The sequence below is a fragment of the Oncorhynchus kisutch genome, linkage group LG17 (genome assembly GCF_002021735.2).
Source record: "Oncorhynchus kisutch isolate 150728-3 linkage group LG17, Okis_V2, whole genome shotgun sequence".
In the NCBI taxonomy this organism is placed as follows: domain Eukaryota; kingdom Metazoa; phylum Chordata; class Actinopteri; order Salmoniformes; family Salmonidae; genus Oncorhynchus; species Oncorhynchus kisutch.
In genome coordinates, this window is record NC_034190.2 from 17579313 (window position 1) to 17596847 (window position 17535).

General features: G+C 40.5%; 1 protein-coding gene and 1 long non-coding RNA gene across 3 annotated transcripts in view; one reads left to right on the forward strand and one right to left on the reverse strand.

Annotated features, from left to right (window-relative positions):
- Nucleotides 1-17535, forward strand: part of LOC116354330 (uncharacterized) — a 34072-nt gene that overhangs the window by 938 nt on the left and 15599 nt on the right. The gene's annotated exons all lie outside the window — the stretch shown is intronic.
- Nucleotides 11769-15596, reverse strand: LOC109907267 (chromobox protein homolog 3-like). 2 transcript variants are annotated; one of them, XM_020505145.2, is made up of 5 exons: nucleotides 15419-15596; nucleotides 13954-14102; nucleotides 13572-13740; nucleotides 13303-13397; nucleotides 11769-13013 (listed from the first exon to the last, which is right to left on the reverse strand). In XM_020505145.2, exons 2-5 carry the CDS (start codon nucleotides 14094-14096, stop codon nucleotides 12887-12889), a joined length of 534 nt encoding a protein of 177 aa, XP_020360734.1. In that variant the 5' UTR covers nucleotides 14097-14102; nucleotides 15419-15596; the 3' UTR covers nucleotides 11769-12886. The 2 variants fall into 2 exon arrangements, with proteins under 2 accessions (XP_020360734.1, XP_020360733.1); XM_020505144.2 differs by having other exon boundaries at nucleotides 13954-14132; nucleotides 15419-15563.

Genomic DNA, 17535 nt, shown 5'->3' on the forward strand with positions numbered 1-17535 from the left:
ATAGGCTATGCAAAAATGTGGGCACCCTTGTCATTCTGATGATTTGAATACCTGTAACTACTTAGCACTGATTAATTGGAACACACAATTGGTTTGGTGAGCTCATTAAGCCTTGAACTTCATAGACAAGTGCATCCAATCATGAGAAAAGCGATTTAAGGTGGCCAATTGCAAGTTGTTGTTCTCTTTGACTCTCCTCTGAAGAGTGGCAACATGGGGGCCTCAAAACAACTCTCAAATGACCTGAAAACAAAGATTGTTCAACATTATGGTTTAGAGGAAGGCTACAAAAAGCTATCGCAGAGATGTAAGCTGTCAGTGTCCACTGTGAGGAACATAGTGAGGAAATGGAAGACCACAGGCACAGTTCTTGTTAAGGCCAGAAGTGGCAGGCCAAGTAAAATATCGGAGAGGCAAAGGCGAAGGATGGTGAGAACGGTCAAAAACAGCCCGCAGACCACCTCCAAAGACCTACAACATCATCTTGCTGCAGATGGTTTCACTGCATCGTTCAACAATTCAGCTCACTTTGCACAAGGAGAAGCTGTATGGGAGAGTGACGCAGAAGAAGCCTTTCCTGCACACACGCCGCAAACAGAGTCGCTTGAGGAATGCAAACGCACATTTGGACAAGCCAGCTTCATTTTGGAATAAGTTGCTGTGGACTGATGAAACAAAGATTGAGTTATTTGGTCATAACAAGCGACGTTATGCATGGCGGCAAAAGAACACAGCGTTCCAAGAAAAACACTTGCTACCCACAGTAAAATTTGGTGGGGGTTCCATCATGCTGTGGGGCTGTGTGGCCAGTGCCGGTACTGGGAATCTTGTTAAAGTTGAGTGTCGCATGGATTCCACTCAATATCAGCAGATTCTTGGGAATAATGTTGAAGAATCAGTCACAAAGTTGAAGTTACGCCGGGGCTGGATATTTCAACAAGACAACGACCCAAAACACTGCTCAAAATCTACCTGGGCATTTATGCAGAGGAACAAGTACAATGTTCTGGAATGGCCATCCCAGTCCCCAGACCTGAATATCATTGAGAATCTGTGGGATGTTTTGAAGCGGGCTGTCCATGCTCGGCAACCATCAAACCTAACTGAACTGGAGATGTTTTGTAAGGAGGAATGGTCCAAAATACCTTCATCCAGAATCCAGAAACTCATTAGAGGCTTATGAGAAGTGTCTAGAGGCTGTTATTTTAGCAAAAGGAGGCTCTACTAAATATTGATGTGATTTTTCTATTGGGGTGCCCAAATTTATGCACCTGTCTAATTTTGTTTTGATGCATATTGCACATTTTCTGTTAATCCAATAAACCTCGATTTACTACTGAAATATTACTGTGTCCATCAGTTATTTGATAGATCAAAATGAAATTGCTGATCCAACACCCAATTATTTATAAATGGAAATCATGGAAACTGTCAGGGGTGCCCAAACTTTTTCATACGACTGTATATACAGTATTGTAATGATGTACAAATGGTTAAGGTACAAAGGGGAAAATAAATTAGCATAAATATGGGTTGTATTTACAATGGTGTTTGTTCTACACTGGTTGACCTTTTCTTGTGGCAACATGTCACAAATCTTGCTGCTGTGATGGCACACTGTGGTATTTCACCCAGTAGATATGGAAGTTTATCAAAATCGTGTTTCCTCTCTCTCTTTCAGTCTCTCTCTCTCCCTCTCCCTCTCTTTAACAGTCTCTCGCTTCCAATGTGCTAACAATTTTTTTAAATTAATTTGGTATCAGCTTTGCAGGTTTAATTAAAAATGGTTTATCTGATGGATTTTGGATGACCTTGGACTTAATTATTTGTTTCAGGGCTTGTTGATAAACAAGGACAACTTTACCATATTATCCTGGAGGCATACTTACACACCCAGTCTCATTACTTTGTGTAAACATCTCTCAACTAAAAAAAACAACAACAGAAATAGAATATGACATAATTTGTTTAGCGACTTCAGCAGTGACGTGTTTACTTAATCTTTGTAGCTCCCTGATGAAACATTAGGCCTAACATCCATTCCTGTAGTTAAGCATAATCCGTCATTCAGGACACCTATTTTGAGCCCTACATTTTTAGCAAAACAATTTTTGGGGGAGGCTTGCCTGTTTTTTATGTTATTTTGGCATAAGTACGTGTCACATATCAGTTTGCAAACAATGTAAAAAATATATACACTACCGGTCAAAAGTGTTAGAACACCTACTCATTCAAGGGTTTTTCTGTATTTGTACTATTTTCTACATTGTAGAATAATAGTGAAGACATCAAAACTATGAAACAACACCTATGGAATCATGTAGTAACCAAAGAAGTGTTAAACAAATCAAAATATATATTAGATTTGAGAATCTTCACATTTTTTATTTATTTTATTTGACCTTTATTTAACCAGGTGGGCAAGTTGAGAACAAGTTCTCATTTACAATTACGACCTGGATACATATACACACCGTTTGCCTTGATGACAGCTTTGTACACTCTAGGTGTTCTAAAACTTTTGACCGGTAGTGTATATCATTGAGTTAATAAAGCCGCATACAAACACGGTCTCTTTTTTGTTTTCTTGAGTAAGGCAGCTCCAGAATGCAGGTTTTTCTGCATAGCTCAGTGCTTTCTGTGGTGGTGGGGCAAGCCAGCAGCAAATAAGGAGCGTTGCACCATGATTGGCTTAGTGCTCTGTCACTCATGGGGATTCTAGCCCATTGGGTGCTGCCATATACATACATTAGAAGTGCCCATCCAAGAAGGCTCAAGGTCATTGGCCACAGATAAAGTGATGTCAAATCACATTGTATGTACAGTAGTTTTGATTGGACTGATCATTTCAACATCATACTTATAAAAAATGTAGCTAGCAGTCATCATGAAACAAGTCTACAATCTACTAGAAAATCCTTTTTAATCCTTGTCATATGAAGAGAAATAATGAAGAGAAATTATAGATAAAACGTATCGGTGCTCATCAGCCATTGGACATAAACATTACACAACAAGTTGGAAATCGCAAATTCAACAATGAGTGTTTTGGAAGGAATCAGTGACAGTAGCTGTGTGGTCCCAAATCTGGGATTAAGGGGCTCTTTTCCAAATGATAAACATTCAACATTGGCCATGTTGTCAATGAAGCATGATTTGTGCTGCACTCAAAACAACTGTTAACTCTGAACTACGAAAACTTGACTTCAGTGAGATCAAGGAAACTGGGAAGTGGAGAATTAACGAGCTCCGACTGGGAAAATACGTTTCGAACGATCATCCAACTTGGAATTGTAAATCCGTCCCCTTTCTAGAGCTATGACCTGAAGATCAATGACGTCATCGTGATTCAACCTTGTTTTTCTCCGAGCTCCCAGTTGTTTTGAAAGCACCATAAATCCAGAGAATGCCAGACTGATGACAAAATTTGCCCACGAAGGACTGCCGCGCCACATTCCTGTTCAAGTGAGCACAGCACAACAAGGTGCGTCCCAAAAAATGTATTCTATGCTGCTGCAGAAATGATGTAATATGCCAGGGAGACATGTATACTGTAGCTAAGAAAGTAATACTAAGTGTATGTTGTGTCGTAAGATGTTCGTTGCCCATGTGCCTCACCCTAATAATTTGGTATTTTTATCCCTCTTAATTTCACCTAAAGTTCTGGCTGTTCTACTGTAACGTTAGCCTTGGTGTACAGGGAGAATACTGTAAGAACGGCCCATGTTCTGAATTCTGTCGCTGTACATTTCAAAAGTGCTAAACAAATAGTTATAATGACTACGTCCATCCTAGCTCGCTCATTAATGTCTTAATCGAAATTACGGATTGCCTCTTATCTGCTTGTCGTCCCCTTATGCCATAGTTTGTTCATCTCAATTGCCATTAGATACTACATTTGTTTAAGCAAGTCAGCCATATCAGCTTTAAAAAAAAAAAAAAGTTAATTAGTCCGAATGAACGGTTTCGCTGCCAGACAAGGCTCCGCTGATAGCCAGGTGTAGCAGTGGTAATATGTTGGGACTGCTGTCGGGACAGCTTTATGTAAGCCCTAACAGTTTGTTCACTGTTTGTCACCGTTATAGTGCAATTAATGTATTATTTCATTTTGTGTTGTGCAGTGGCTTTGCTGGCATGCATCCAACTTTTTTAAATGTTTTATTCCCACCAAGATTTACATGCTAAAATCGCCACTGGGCATAACTAGATTTACTCTAGGTAACCTATAGCAGGATCATCAACTAGATTCCATGATTTGGATTTGAGAAAGTGCTCGGCTCGTTCTCGACACTGTTGCCGCGTTCAAAACAACTGGGAACTTCGAAATGGGAACTCGTAAATATACAACGTCTGACTTACAGTTGAAGTAGAAAGTTTACATACACTTAGGTCATTAATACACTTAGGTCATTAAAACTTGTTTTTCAACCACTCCACAAATTTCTTGTTAAGAAACTATAGTTTTGGCAAGGACATCTACTTTGTGCATGACACAAGTAATTTTTCCAACGATTGTTCACTGTATCACAATTTCCAGTGGGTCAGAAGTTTACATACACATGTTGACTGTGCTTTTAAACAGCTTAGAAAATTCCATAAAATGATGTCATGGCTTTAGAAGTCAATTGGAGGTGTACCTGTGGATGTATTTCAAGGCCTACCTTCAAACTCAGTGCTTCCTTGCTTGACATTATGGGAAAATCAAAAGAAAACGGCCAAGAACTCAGAAAAACAATTGTAGACCTCCACAAGTCTGGTTCATCCTTGGGAGCAATTTCCAAATTCCTGAAGGTACCACGTTCATCTGTACAAATAATTGTATGCAAGTATAAACACCATGGGACCACGCAGCTGTCATACCGCTCAGGAAGGAGATGCATTCTGTCTCCTAGAGATAAAAATACTTTGGTGTGAAAAGTGCAAATAAATCCCAGAACAACAGCAAAGGACCTTGTGAAGATGCTGGAAGAAACCGGTACAAAGTATCTATATCCACAATAAAATGAGTCCTTTATCAACATAACCTGAAAGGCCACTCAGCAAGGAAGAAGCCACTGCTCCAAAACCGCCATAAAAAGCCAGACTACAGTTTGCAACTGCACATGGGAACAAAGATCGTACCTTTTGGAGAAATGTCCTCTGGTCTGATGAAACAAAAATAGAACTGTTTGGGCATAATGACCATCGTTATGTTTGGAGGAAAAGGGGGAAGGCTTGCAAGCCGAAGAACACCATCCCAGCCGTGAAGCACAGGGGTGGCAGCATCATGTTGTGGGGGTGCTTTGCTGCAGGAGGGACTGGTGCGCTTCACCAAATACATGGCATTATGAGGATGGAGACGTATGTGGATATATTGAAGCAACATCTCAAGGCATCAGTCAGGAAGTTAAATCTTGGTCTCAAATGGGTCTTCCAAATGGACAATGACCCCAAGCATACTTCCCAAGTTGTGGCAAAATGGCTTAAGGACAACAAAGTCAAGGTATTGGAGTGGCCATCACAAAGCCCTGACCTCAATCCTATAGAAAATTTGTGGGCATAACTGAAAAAGTGTGTGCGAGCAAGGAGGCCTACAATCCTGACTCCGTTACATCAGTTCTGTCAGGAGGAATGGGCCAGAATTCACCCAACTTATTGTGGGAAAGTTGTGGAAGGCTACCCAAAACATGTGACCCAAGTTAAATGTAAAGGCAATGCTACCAAATACTAATTGTGTAAACTTCTGACCCACTGGGAATGTGATGAAAGAAATAAAAGCTGAAATAAATCATTCTTTCTACTATTATTCTGACATTTCAGATTCTTAGTATCACCACTTAAAATAAAGTGACCTAAGACAGGGAATTTTTACTAGGATTGTCAGGAATTGTGAAAAACTGAGTTTGTATTTGGCCATGGTGTATGTAAATTTCCGACTTCAACTGTTAGTGCGTTCAAAACATCTGGGAACTTTGGGGGTACAAAACAAATTCCGACTGGGAAAAATCCATTTGAACAGTCATCCAACTCGATTTTCCAACTCGGGAACTCTGGCCTCTTTCTGGAGCTCCGACTCTCCGACCGGAAGATAACTGACGTCATGATTTGACCTCGTTTTTCCGAATTCCCAGTTGTTTTGAACGCAGCATAAGTGCACCAGTATGTGCGCTTAAATCTAAACACACTGTGATGTATAGCATTGCACAACAGGAAAAATGGAGTGAAAAGTGTTGGTTCCTTTTGTGTCATTCACTCTCAAAGTTCCAGAATGATTGAAACGGCAGCCATATTGGTCAGGGAGAAATCCAAACCAGACTAATTAAAATCAATGGCAGTGGAGTCATAATCTTGTGAGAGTGCTATTATATGTGCTATTATATGATACAATAGCAGCACTGGTTGCATTTACAACTTGTTTAAGTCTTATCATTAACTGATTTGAGCCAGTGAATGGCTGTGGATTGACTGTATTGCTTAAATGGAATATTGGCAAATTGGCAGTTAATTTTACAGTCAATTGCAGGAATCATTCCTCTAAAACTGTCTGGCTAACTAGCTAACAAACAGTGCTGATAAATTCTCAGAATTATTCATATTTGTCTAATAATGGTGGTCTTAAGGAAAAATTGGCAAGTGTGGGGTCCTCTAGAAAAACATGGGCCACTAGCTAACTAAACTATATTGGCCTGATTGAACATAGGACTGTCTGACCCCAAGCTGCAACCTGGAAGCCTGGATGCCATTGTGATGCTGCAACATCAACATTCTACGTATAGCCCAGACATAATGCACTTGCCTATCCTAAATAATCATCTGTCTCTCGTAACATGTAGAAAGTATGTTGTGGACGTAGAGATAACTGATAACTTGTTGACGTTAACAAAAGTGTCCATATGGAATGCTTTTGGAAAAAAAGGTCCATAGGTCTATGCAATATGTCTTGGGAGTAAAAAGTTATTTGGCCATCTCGCAATTGATTTTCAGATAGTTCTTTCAGGGATAAGTTAAACGTTGTTTTTGTAATAGAGTGCATTTGGTATATTGAATTGAGTGAGACAGTGTGCTATTACTTGTTTCTCTGCCTCAATTTAATATCTACTCATGTTGCCATGGCATGAAAACATTTAAAGTATGTACCCATCCACACTGTCTAGTACAGTCACCTATACCCAGTGTGTTTGTTTTAAGCTCTCTCTATTAATTCAATTCAAAGAGCTTTATTGGCATGGGAAACACATGATTACATTACCAAAGCAAGTGAAATATATATATATATATATATATATATATATATATATATATATATATATATATATAAGCAAAAAATGAACTGTTGACATTACACTCACAAAGGTTCCAAAGGAATAGCGACATTTCAAATGCCACATTATGGCTACTACATACAGTGTTGTAGTGATGTGCAAATAGTTAAAGTACGAAAGGGAAAATAAATAAACATGGGTTGTATTTACAATGGTGTTTGTTCTTCACCGGTTGCCCTTTTCTTGTGGCAACAATTAACAGATATTGCTGCTGTGATGGCACACTGCGGTATTTCACCCAATAGACAAGGGAGTTTATCAAAATTGGATTTGTTTTCAATTCTTTGTGGGTCTGTGTAAGCTGAGGGAAATCTGTGTCGAATATGGTCATACATTTGGCAGGAGATTAGGAATTGCATGTCAGTTTCCACCTCGAGCATGTCTTCTCTTGAGAGCCAGGTCTGCCACTGTGTTCTCTCTGTTTAGTGCCAAATAGCATTCTAGTTTGCTCAGTGTTTTTGTTAATTACTTGACACATTGGAAATAAATATATTTTTATTTTCTCTTGATTTGGTTGGGTCTAATTGTGTTGCTGTCCTGGGGCTCTGTGGGGTCTGTTTGTGTGTTTGTAAACAGAGCTCCAGGATCATCTTGCTTAGGGGACTCTTCTCCTTCTTCATCTATCTGTAGGTGATGGCTTTTTATGGAAGGTATGGGAATCGCTTCCTTTTAGGTGGTTGTACAATTGAACGTCTCTTTTCAAAATTTGGATCATTAGCAGGTATCGGCCTAATTCTGCTCTGCATGCATTTATTGTTTTACGTTGTACACAAAGGATATTTTTGCAGAATTCTACATGCAGTTTCAATTTGGTGTTTGTCCCATTTTGTGAAATATTGGATGGCGGGCGGACCCCAGACCTCAAAACCATAAAGGGCAATTAGCCAGATCCTAATTGGTATGTCAAATTTTATGTTCCTTTAGAAGGCCCTTCTTGCCTTGTCTCTCAGATGGTTCACAGCTTTGTGGAAGTGACCTGTGGGGCTGATGTTTAGGCCGAGGTATGTGTAGTTTTTTGTGTCCTCTAGGGTAACAGTGTCTAGACGGAATTTCTATTTGTGGTCCTGGCAACTGGACCTTTTTTGGGACACCATTATTTGTGTCTTATTGAGATTCACTGTCAGGGCCCAAGTCTGACAGAATCTGTGTAGAAGATCTAGATTCTGCTGTAGGCCCTCCTGGGTTGGGGATAGAATCACCAGATCATCAGCAAACAGTAGACATTTGACTTCAGATTGTAATAGGGTGAGGCCGGATACTGCAGACTGTTCTAGTGCCCTCGCCAATTCGTTGGTATACAGTGCATTCGGAAAGTATCCAGACCCCTTGACTTTTTACACATTTTGTTACGTTACAGCCTTATTCTAAAATTGATTCAATAGTTTTTTTCCCCTCATGACACAATACCCCACAATTTACGTAATTATTCAGACCCTTTACTCAGTGCTTTGCTTAAGCACCTTTGGCAGCGATTTACAGCCTCGAGTCTTCTTGGGTATGTCGCTACAAGCTTGGCACACCTGCATTTGGGGAGTTTCTCCCATTCTTCTTTGCAGATGCTCTCAAGCTCTGTCAGATTGGATGAGGAGCGTCACTGCACAGCTATTTTTAGGTCTCTCCAGAGATGTTCGATCGGGTTCAAGTCCGGGCTCTGGCTGGGCCACTCAAGGACATTCAGAGACTTGTCCCGAAGCCACTCCTGCGTTGTCTTTGCTGTGTGCTTACAGTTGTTGTCCTGTTGGAAGGTGAACCTTCACCCCAGTCTGAGGTCCTTAGAGCTCTGGAGCAGGTCAAGGATCTCTCTCTACTTTATTCCATTCATCTTTGTCTCGATCCTGACTAGTGGAGTGCTGCAGAGATGGTTGTCATTCTGAAATGTTCTCCCATCTCCACAGAGGAACTCTAGAGCTCTGTCAGAGAGACCATTGGGTTCTTGGTCACCTCCCTGACCAAGGCCTTTCTCCCCTTAATGCTCAGTTTGGCCGGTCGGCCAGCTCTAGGAAGAGTCTTAGTGGTTTCAAACTTCTTCTATTGAAGAATGATGGAGGCCACTGTGTTCTTGGGGACCTTAACTGCTGCAGAATTTGTTTGGTACCCTTCCCCAGATCTGTGTATCAACACAATCCTGTCTCTGAGCTCTACGGACAATTCCTTCGACCTCATGGCTTGGTTTTTGCTCTGACATGCACTGTCAACTGTGGTACAGGTGTGTGCCTTTCCAAATAATGCCCAATCAATTGAATTTACCACAGATGGACTCCAATCAAGTTGTAGAAACGTCTCATGGATGATCAATAGGAACAGGATGCACCTGAGCTCAATTTTGAGTCTCATAGCAAAGGGTCTGAATACTTATGTAAATAAGTTTATTTTTAATTTTTAATACATTTGCACAAATGTATAAACTTTTTTTTCTCACTTTGTCATTATGGGGTATTGTCTGTGATTGCTGAGGATTATTTATATATTTTTTAAATACATTTTAGAATAAGGCTGTAACGTAACAAAATTTGGAAAAATCCAGGGGTCTGAATACTTTCCGAAGGCACTGTAGATAACATACAATATATTACACACACATATAGATTAGTCACATAGATAATATACAATATATTACACACTCACATAGATAATATACAATCTATTACACACACATATAGATAATATACAATCTATTACACACACACAGATTTACAGTTTATTGACATCTACATTTGTCATGTGGTCCTGTGTAGCTCAGCTGCTAAAATAGTGGCGCTAGCAATGCCAGTATAATGGGTTTGATTCCTGCTGGGGTCACACATACTACAATGTATGTACTCAATGTATTTGTAAGTCACTTTGTTTAAAAGTGTCTGCTAAATGGCATATCCATATCTGTCTAACTCTGTGGTCTTGTGGTTAGTGTCCACCCTGAGATTGGTAGGGAAACAATACTGTTGGATAGAATACGCTTCGGTCTCATGACAGAATGGAATAGAAGGCTTGAGAATCTAGACTAGGAGAGATTCCAGGAATCCCATTGATAAAGCGTTCCTATTGAGTTATTGTCTCAACATGCCTTCAATGACCTTCAGTCTCTCAATCAGCTGATCTTTGATCATCTGACAGTCCCCAGTGAGTAGGAATCAATGGTTTTCTTCATAAACTGATCAGAGTGCAGTGTGAGAGAACTGATAGATAAGGTACAATGGGCTGTACCTAGAACCTACCCAACACAATCTGTTTACATGTTCTACGATGTGTATGTGTTATGTCTCAACACAAGTCTTGTGTGGTTGTTACTTCCCTGTGAGATTAACACCTGATAAAGGTTGAGATGCAATCAGAAGCTCCAACATTCTGAATGAAAGGCTTAAATAGTGGAAAATGTGTGGAAACTTTTTCTCTTGCTTGCTCTGTCACTTTGTCTCGCCTTCTCTTTGTGACCATAGTTGATCACAAATCCGATTCTCCATCTACCCTTCCATTCCTTTCTTTGCCGGTCACTCTTCCAACAGCCTCTCTGTCACCAAGGTCCCATTGACAGTGTGACTGTGTTGCATCCCAAATGGAACCCTATTCTAAAAGTAGTACTCTATGTAGGGAATGGTGTGCCATTTAGAATGCAACCTGTGAGATTCCACAACCAGTTGAATGGGGTAAGATATGAGGAACTTTCTCTGTTATATATTTCCCACTGGGCACAGACAATTCAACATAATTTCATTGAAATGGCATGGAAAGAACGTTGATTCAACTAGTGTGTGCCCAGTGGGCGTTGTCCCGCTGAGTGATAAATTGTCTTGAGTATGACTGACCTATGACCCCTTAGGTAAGAGTAATGATCAAAGAGCAGTGTCACACAGCAAATATGCTGAACACACACAGGGACAGAGGGGTTTTCTACAAAGCAGAATCAATGAGTTAGCTAGCTAACTTTGATAAGCAACCAGGAATAATTATTGATTTTGTGGTCCATTTAAAAAGCTAAACTTAGATATTTTTTCTTCATTTAAATTAATTAGACCATGCCTATTTTAAGCTTCTTTCTACTAAATATTTATGCAAGTTAGCTGGTGAACACCGTGATCCTGTTTAGTGTCTCCTGAGGTGTATACTAAGTCTCTATACCCTGATATGACAAACTGTGACACCTGAAATGTCCTCATCACCTCAGGCAGTGACATCGGTGGGGTCTGTCATTTTGGAGAAAAAAAAAAAGTTGCATGAAGGAAGCCCCAGTGTTGATGTTGCTTCGGAAGCTTTCTGAATTGTATCATTGAGGTCTAAAGTCAAATCTGTGGGATTCTATCGTGCAGGACATTCCCTAATTTGGCTTTGGGAACCTGCGACTGTCACTTCCCGAAGAGGCCAACTTCCAAGTCAGTGTATTCTATAATGTTCAATTACTCCAATGCATTGTATTACGCATATTTACGAGGAGCCTGCTAAACATCCAATAAGAACCAAGAGTTACAGCGGGCCCATGTTTACATTTTTATTTTAATATTCATAGGTCAAAGAATGAGGTTCAAAGCATGATTCTAAATAGTCAATCATAACACCATCACCAGTGTAACTGATGAGCAGTGAGAAATCTGCCTCATTTAACTCTGGCTTTGAGACAGTTCTATCTGGAAACAAAGTTGGGTGTCAAGTTCAGATGCTTAAATAAAAAAGCTGCACCAGTATGAGAACTTTGGCCAAGCTAAGGAATGGGATTTAAAATGTTGGTTATCCCAAATGGAGCAAGCTGCATGTATTTCAAATAGAACAGCTTCACATTCCGCTGTAGAGTCCAGTGTGTATGGGTCATGTCAAAGTAAGCCAACAGTCAATCCACCTCTAAGCCATACTTTGTCTTCTGTAATATTGCTTTTCAGACTGTGTTCCCATTGGAAATACACAACAGTAAACATGTGATCAATTTTCAAAATCAGCAGCTACTACTACTGGGTATAATTTCACCGTGCACATGTTGAGTCAGTAGGTCAAACAATGAATCTGGCAGAGTCTATGGTTACAATTGGTTGAAGTCAGGGTGCATAAGTTACAACCAGTGTTGTCAGCGCTATGTAACAAACCTTAGCACAGGCAGAGGGGGTGGTAAAATGAAGCATATAAACCTTTATTGAACAGCTTTTTGAAAAAATATTTACAAAGTGAATATACAGCAAAAGACATACTGTTCAAGGGATTCAAGTATGCAACATGGGGGAGATGGAAAAAGAAACTAGGTGAATGTGAGGGAGATGTCAAACTACATGGATTATACAAGATGTACATTTCCAACAGTAACTACATATCAGTTGAGGAACCAGTCCCTACCAGTACTGGATGAGGAATAGGTTCATTAAAAAGCGACAAATCACCCATCCATTTCTCCTCACCGGTCTTATTCCCAGTAAATATCATCCTATCACTAAAAACATGTACAAAAGCACAGACTTTCACCTGACTGCTCTGCACTAATACTATGGCTAAACATGCTGTAAATGACAACAAAAAAGTGGAGACATGAACAGTCCTGAGAGGCAGGAACAGGGACGGGATCGAAGGTCTGGGGGAGCCACAAGGGACGTCAGTTGGTTGAGGAAGGGGTGCTATTGGGCCTCGTCCTCGGGACAGGAGTGCCAGGTCAGCCTCTCCTCGTAGAAGGAGATGACCACCTGAGGGCAGCGGGTGTTGGCCTCGCGGGCCGGGACCAGGTCCGCCTCATCGGAGTCTTTCCTGTAGAGTGGCGGGACAGTGGTTGGTGGTTAATAGTAGCTATTGAATAGAATAATAAGACTCAACTATTTAGCAAGTAGCACTGTTCAGGATAATAAAGTTCAGGTGCACATCTAGAAAACTAAAATGTGGCGGTTACGAAGGCACACGTACAGTCATTTTAGGAGGCGAACAACATACCAGGGGAGATAAATTATGAGGAATGGCTCTTGGGCTGTGCAACCCTGAAAAGGGGTGATATGAGAGCAACAGCACAGGTGACGAGTTAATTTCACAATTTGAGACTCACCACTTCATCAAGAACATAAGTTCTCCACTGCTGTCTGTAGCACCAATTATCCTCTCTGGATCCAGGCTCCTGGCAAAGCCCCGCGGCTTGTCACTCTGAAACACACAGTACAGTCAATACAGCTCCCATGCAACCAGTCTGGAAACCACAACAAACTGATCAAATAACTATTGCACTTGCATACTAGCCTATACACAAAAAAGGACTACAAAAACAAAATCCTACAACACTGATTTGAAACAAAACTCCAGGTTAATTCGTACACTCACCACATCCTTCTTCTTCTTGGCTTTGTTTCCCTCTGTCTCTGGCTCATCTGTTGAAGACTTCCTCTTGTTAGAGTCAGGATTCTCCACCACGGTCTTCTGTGCTTCCAAGAAAGCAGAGATCAGCTCTGGACAATCCAGGTTATCCTCTGGCTCCCAAGTGTTATCCGCTCTGAAAGGAAAGATACAGAAGTCGGTGGGCTTTTCTTCTCCTGTGTATTTCAAAAGACTATCAGCATACTGTTGAGTAAAACATGGCTCTAGAAATGCAGCAAATTAAGACATTTCACAAGAGGTATATCTGTAACTAAAATGTCAGTCTTTGAAATTCAATTCAAATGCAGATTTCAACTAGCTAGGTTCTCCAGGATAAGTGTGCACTCACTCTGTAAATCCCTTCCACTTGAGGAAGAATTCCACCTTCCCGTTGACAATGCGTTGGTCCATCACCTTCTCCACAACATACTCCTCTGGCGGCTCTGCCTCCAATACCTCCTTCTTCCCCTTGCCATTCTGCTTTTTACCCATGTTAGGCTGCGAAACAAGAGGGGAGGAGGTTTTCATCTTTTTAAAGAGACGAATTTGGGTTTTAATAACATGACAATGCTTACACAGACTAGCAATACAATATTAATATCAGATTGTTTTTCAAGTGATACTTTGACACCCAACGTGCCATTCCCTTATAGGGGTTGACATCCTCCTGAGGAGGATGAGCTGGTCAATCAGCAGTCTACGTGCATACATATTTTTTGGCCCAGTATACAACCACACCATAGAGATCACAAGCTTGTAGTCCTAAAAACCAGCAGTAAGTTAGCATTTTCTACCCCTGGTTCATTGGTCATTCCTATGGGGGGAAATGGATGAGTTTTTGGTCTATACCCCAAAAATATGTTTTTTTTATTTAACCAGGCATGTCAGTTAAGAACAAATTCTTACTTACAATGACGGCCTACATGTAGACTGAGCCGTCGGAAAAAGACGTGAAAATGTGTACAGTCTTAATAAAATCATTTCAGCCACCATATAGGGCAGATCCAGCGCCCACTATAGGCTGCCTAGGCTGTACGGAACTCGTGCGTTTCACTCTTCATCAATCATGCCTATCCTCACAGACAATGCTAACAAAATAACTTTTTTAGCTAAATTAAACGGGCGCATAGGTTGTCATTTTATTTTCTGTAACGTTACTGTTAGCTATATTGGCTTCTAGCCAACGTTAGATTCTGTAGATGTAACTAAACGTTTAGTTACTGATTTCGCTAGGCCCCCTCGTCCCCCCCCCCCCCATCTAGAACCTATTTTTTCCAGGCCTAGGGGCTGGTCCAATGCTTCCAATTGTACATACAAGCGAAATAGTTCCTCAAAACGAACTACTCAATTGAACACAACTAAACTGTGTTACCGTTAGTTAACTATACATGGTGTGTTAGTTTGCTAGCAAACTAGAATTTGCCATCTTAGTTAGCAAACTTCCACGGCTTAGCTAGCTACCAGATATTAAGGTTGGCACAATGGCCGGTCAAATTGTGATTGCAAGGCCCAAAAGCTGCAAATTGAGTATCCCATTAGCACTTGTTATTTGATTAGACTGTGAGAATCAGATATTCCTTTGATTAAAGGGCAGCTAGCTGACTATCAAGCGAAGTTATAGTTAAGCGTGCTAGTTAACTAGCTAGCGCAATGATATCCCTTTGTCAGCGTAGCTTTGGTAACATTAGCTAGTAAAGCTGTAACGTTAGTAACTAAATTGGCTACCGTGGCTAGACACAAATATGCATAACATCAATTATCAGTCTACACTACACCTTGCATAATAATTCGAAGTTGGATCTTGAGGGACTCACCTTGCAAATCAATAAAAAGCTGATGTAGAATGAACGACGGAAAGCGAGCAACCAACTTCGTTCTCTTCTCACCCGCGTGTGGTGCAGAATGTTGCTGCTGCGCGAGCGCCAAAAAAACCCTCTGCCTTTTTCTACGGGTGCCGCTAGGGTAACTGTTAACTTAACTTCGTACTCTGGATGTTTCCAAAGAAATCGTTGAATCCAGTCCCAAACAAGGGACTTTAAATACACATTCTGTAAGATTCCCAGTAATGAGAATTAATGGCATAGGCTTAGCTACCCCCTTAGCCTTTGAAGAATATATACGAAGTGGTGAAATGATCAGAATTCAGAATTAACTTAATTCGCCAAGTAGGCTACATTTGCACATACTCCGAATTTTACTTTGTGGTAATATGGTGCTGCTAGTGATAGACAACATTTAGATACAGAAGACAGACAAAGGAGTTTGCATACATTATGCAAAAATTGGTAGAGTGAGCATAAAACTTTAATAGAATGAGCAGTTGATATACAAATATACAGTTGATATAGGGTGCATTATAAAAAAGTGGGCCATTATATCAACTGGGGACAGTTTAATCCTGAAGAGTTTATTTCATTGTCTGACAAATACATATCGAAACTATTGTTACTGATGCCGCATTCAAATACAACTGGGAACTCGGAAATACGAGGTCAAATCATGACCTCGGTGATCTTCAGGTCTGATAATCAAAGCTCTAAAAAATAGTCCCATTTTCCGCGTTGAAATTTCGAGTTGGATGAATGTTCAAATCGATTTTTTTCCCAATAGGAGCTCGTTTCTCCCCCCACGAGTACCCAGTTGTTTTGAACGCAGCATAAGCCCTTGCAGAGAAACCACATGATCAAAATAATTTAATTGGTGTGACATCATAGAGGGGGGAAGAGCAAGCTTCAAACAGGGAGCTCACACCGCCAGGCATTGTGCAAAATTGTGATGTAAATGTGTGCTTCTATGTACTGGTTCATCAAAATAAATAAACAAGTTGCCAATATTATGTTACAATTTTGTAATTCAGTCAGTTGTCCCGCTTTACCAACCATAGCTAGCTAAAGTAGGACAGCATGGAGTAGCTAAAGTGGGACAATCTTATAGGCTTTTCCAATGGAGGAAAGATATCCAGTTTACATTAGGGACCCCTGTACTTAGGTTAGGCAGGGCTCTGGTTCTTGTAATGCTGTTATTTTGCTAATTTTTGGCACCAAGTAGAACTACAGCAGGTTGAATTCAGGAAAAGTGGGAAACCTTTTGCATTTCCGTCTTCTGTAACCACTTATGTACAGTTTGTCGGTCCTGTTTTTTTTTTTATAAAGAGCACCTATCAACGCATGTGAAGCTTGGTTATGTACAATATGCTGTACGAGCTTTCGTCTCCAAACCACTGCAGTGTAAACATTTTTAGGGATTTGGCCATGTTTCAAGTGTGTGCAAACAGACAGAGTATACTGAAGAACGGTGTGTAGTAAAAGGATGACAGTGTTGCAATTGTGGTGGGGATCATAATCCCAAATTCCTGGAGTGCCCTGTAAGGGTGAAGGGGATGGAGGTGTCAAAAGTTAGAGGCCAATCGATACTCCTATGCAGAGGTAATTAAAATAGTTGAGAAACAGTGGAGGCTCCTCAGTGGAGGAAGGGGAGGACCATCCTACCCAGTGAATTATAAAAAATAAAATTGTGAAACTTACATTTTTTTTGTTGCCTTTTAGATAAAACTATACTAAATATATTAACGTCACCAAATAATTGAATGAAACACACTGTTTTGAAATGAAGGTCTACAGAAGCCTCAACAGCACTCTGTAGGGTAGCACAATGTTGTAGCCGGAGGACAGATAGTTTCATCCTCCTCTGGGTACATTGACTTCAATACAAAACCTAGAAGGCTCATGGTTCTCACCCCCTTCCGTAGACATTACTGCATGATTGTAGCAGGTTTACTAACGCGTTAGTTCTAGTACCTACACTACTGTTCAAAAGTTTGGGGTCACTAGGAAATGTCCTTGTTTTTGAAAGAAAAATACATTTTTTGTCCATTAAAATAACATCAAACTGATCAGAAATACAGTGTAGACATAGTTAATGTTGTAAATGA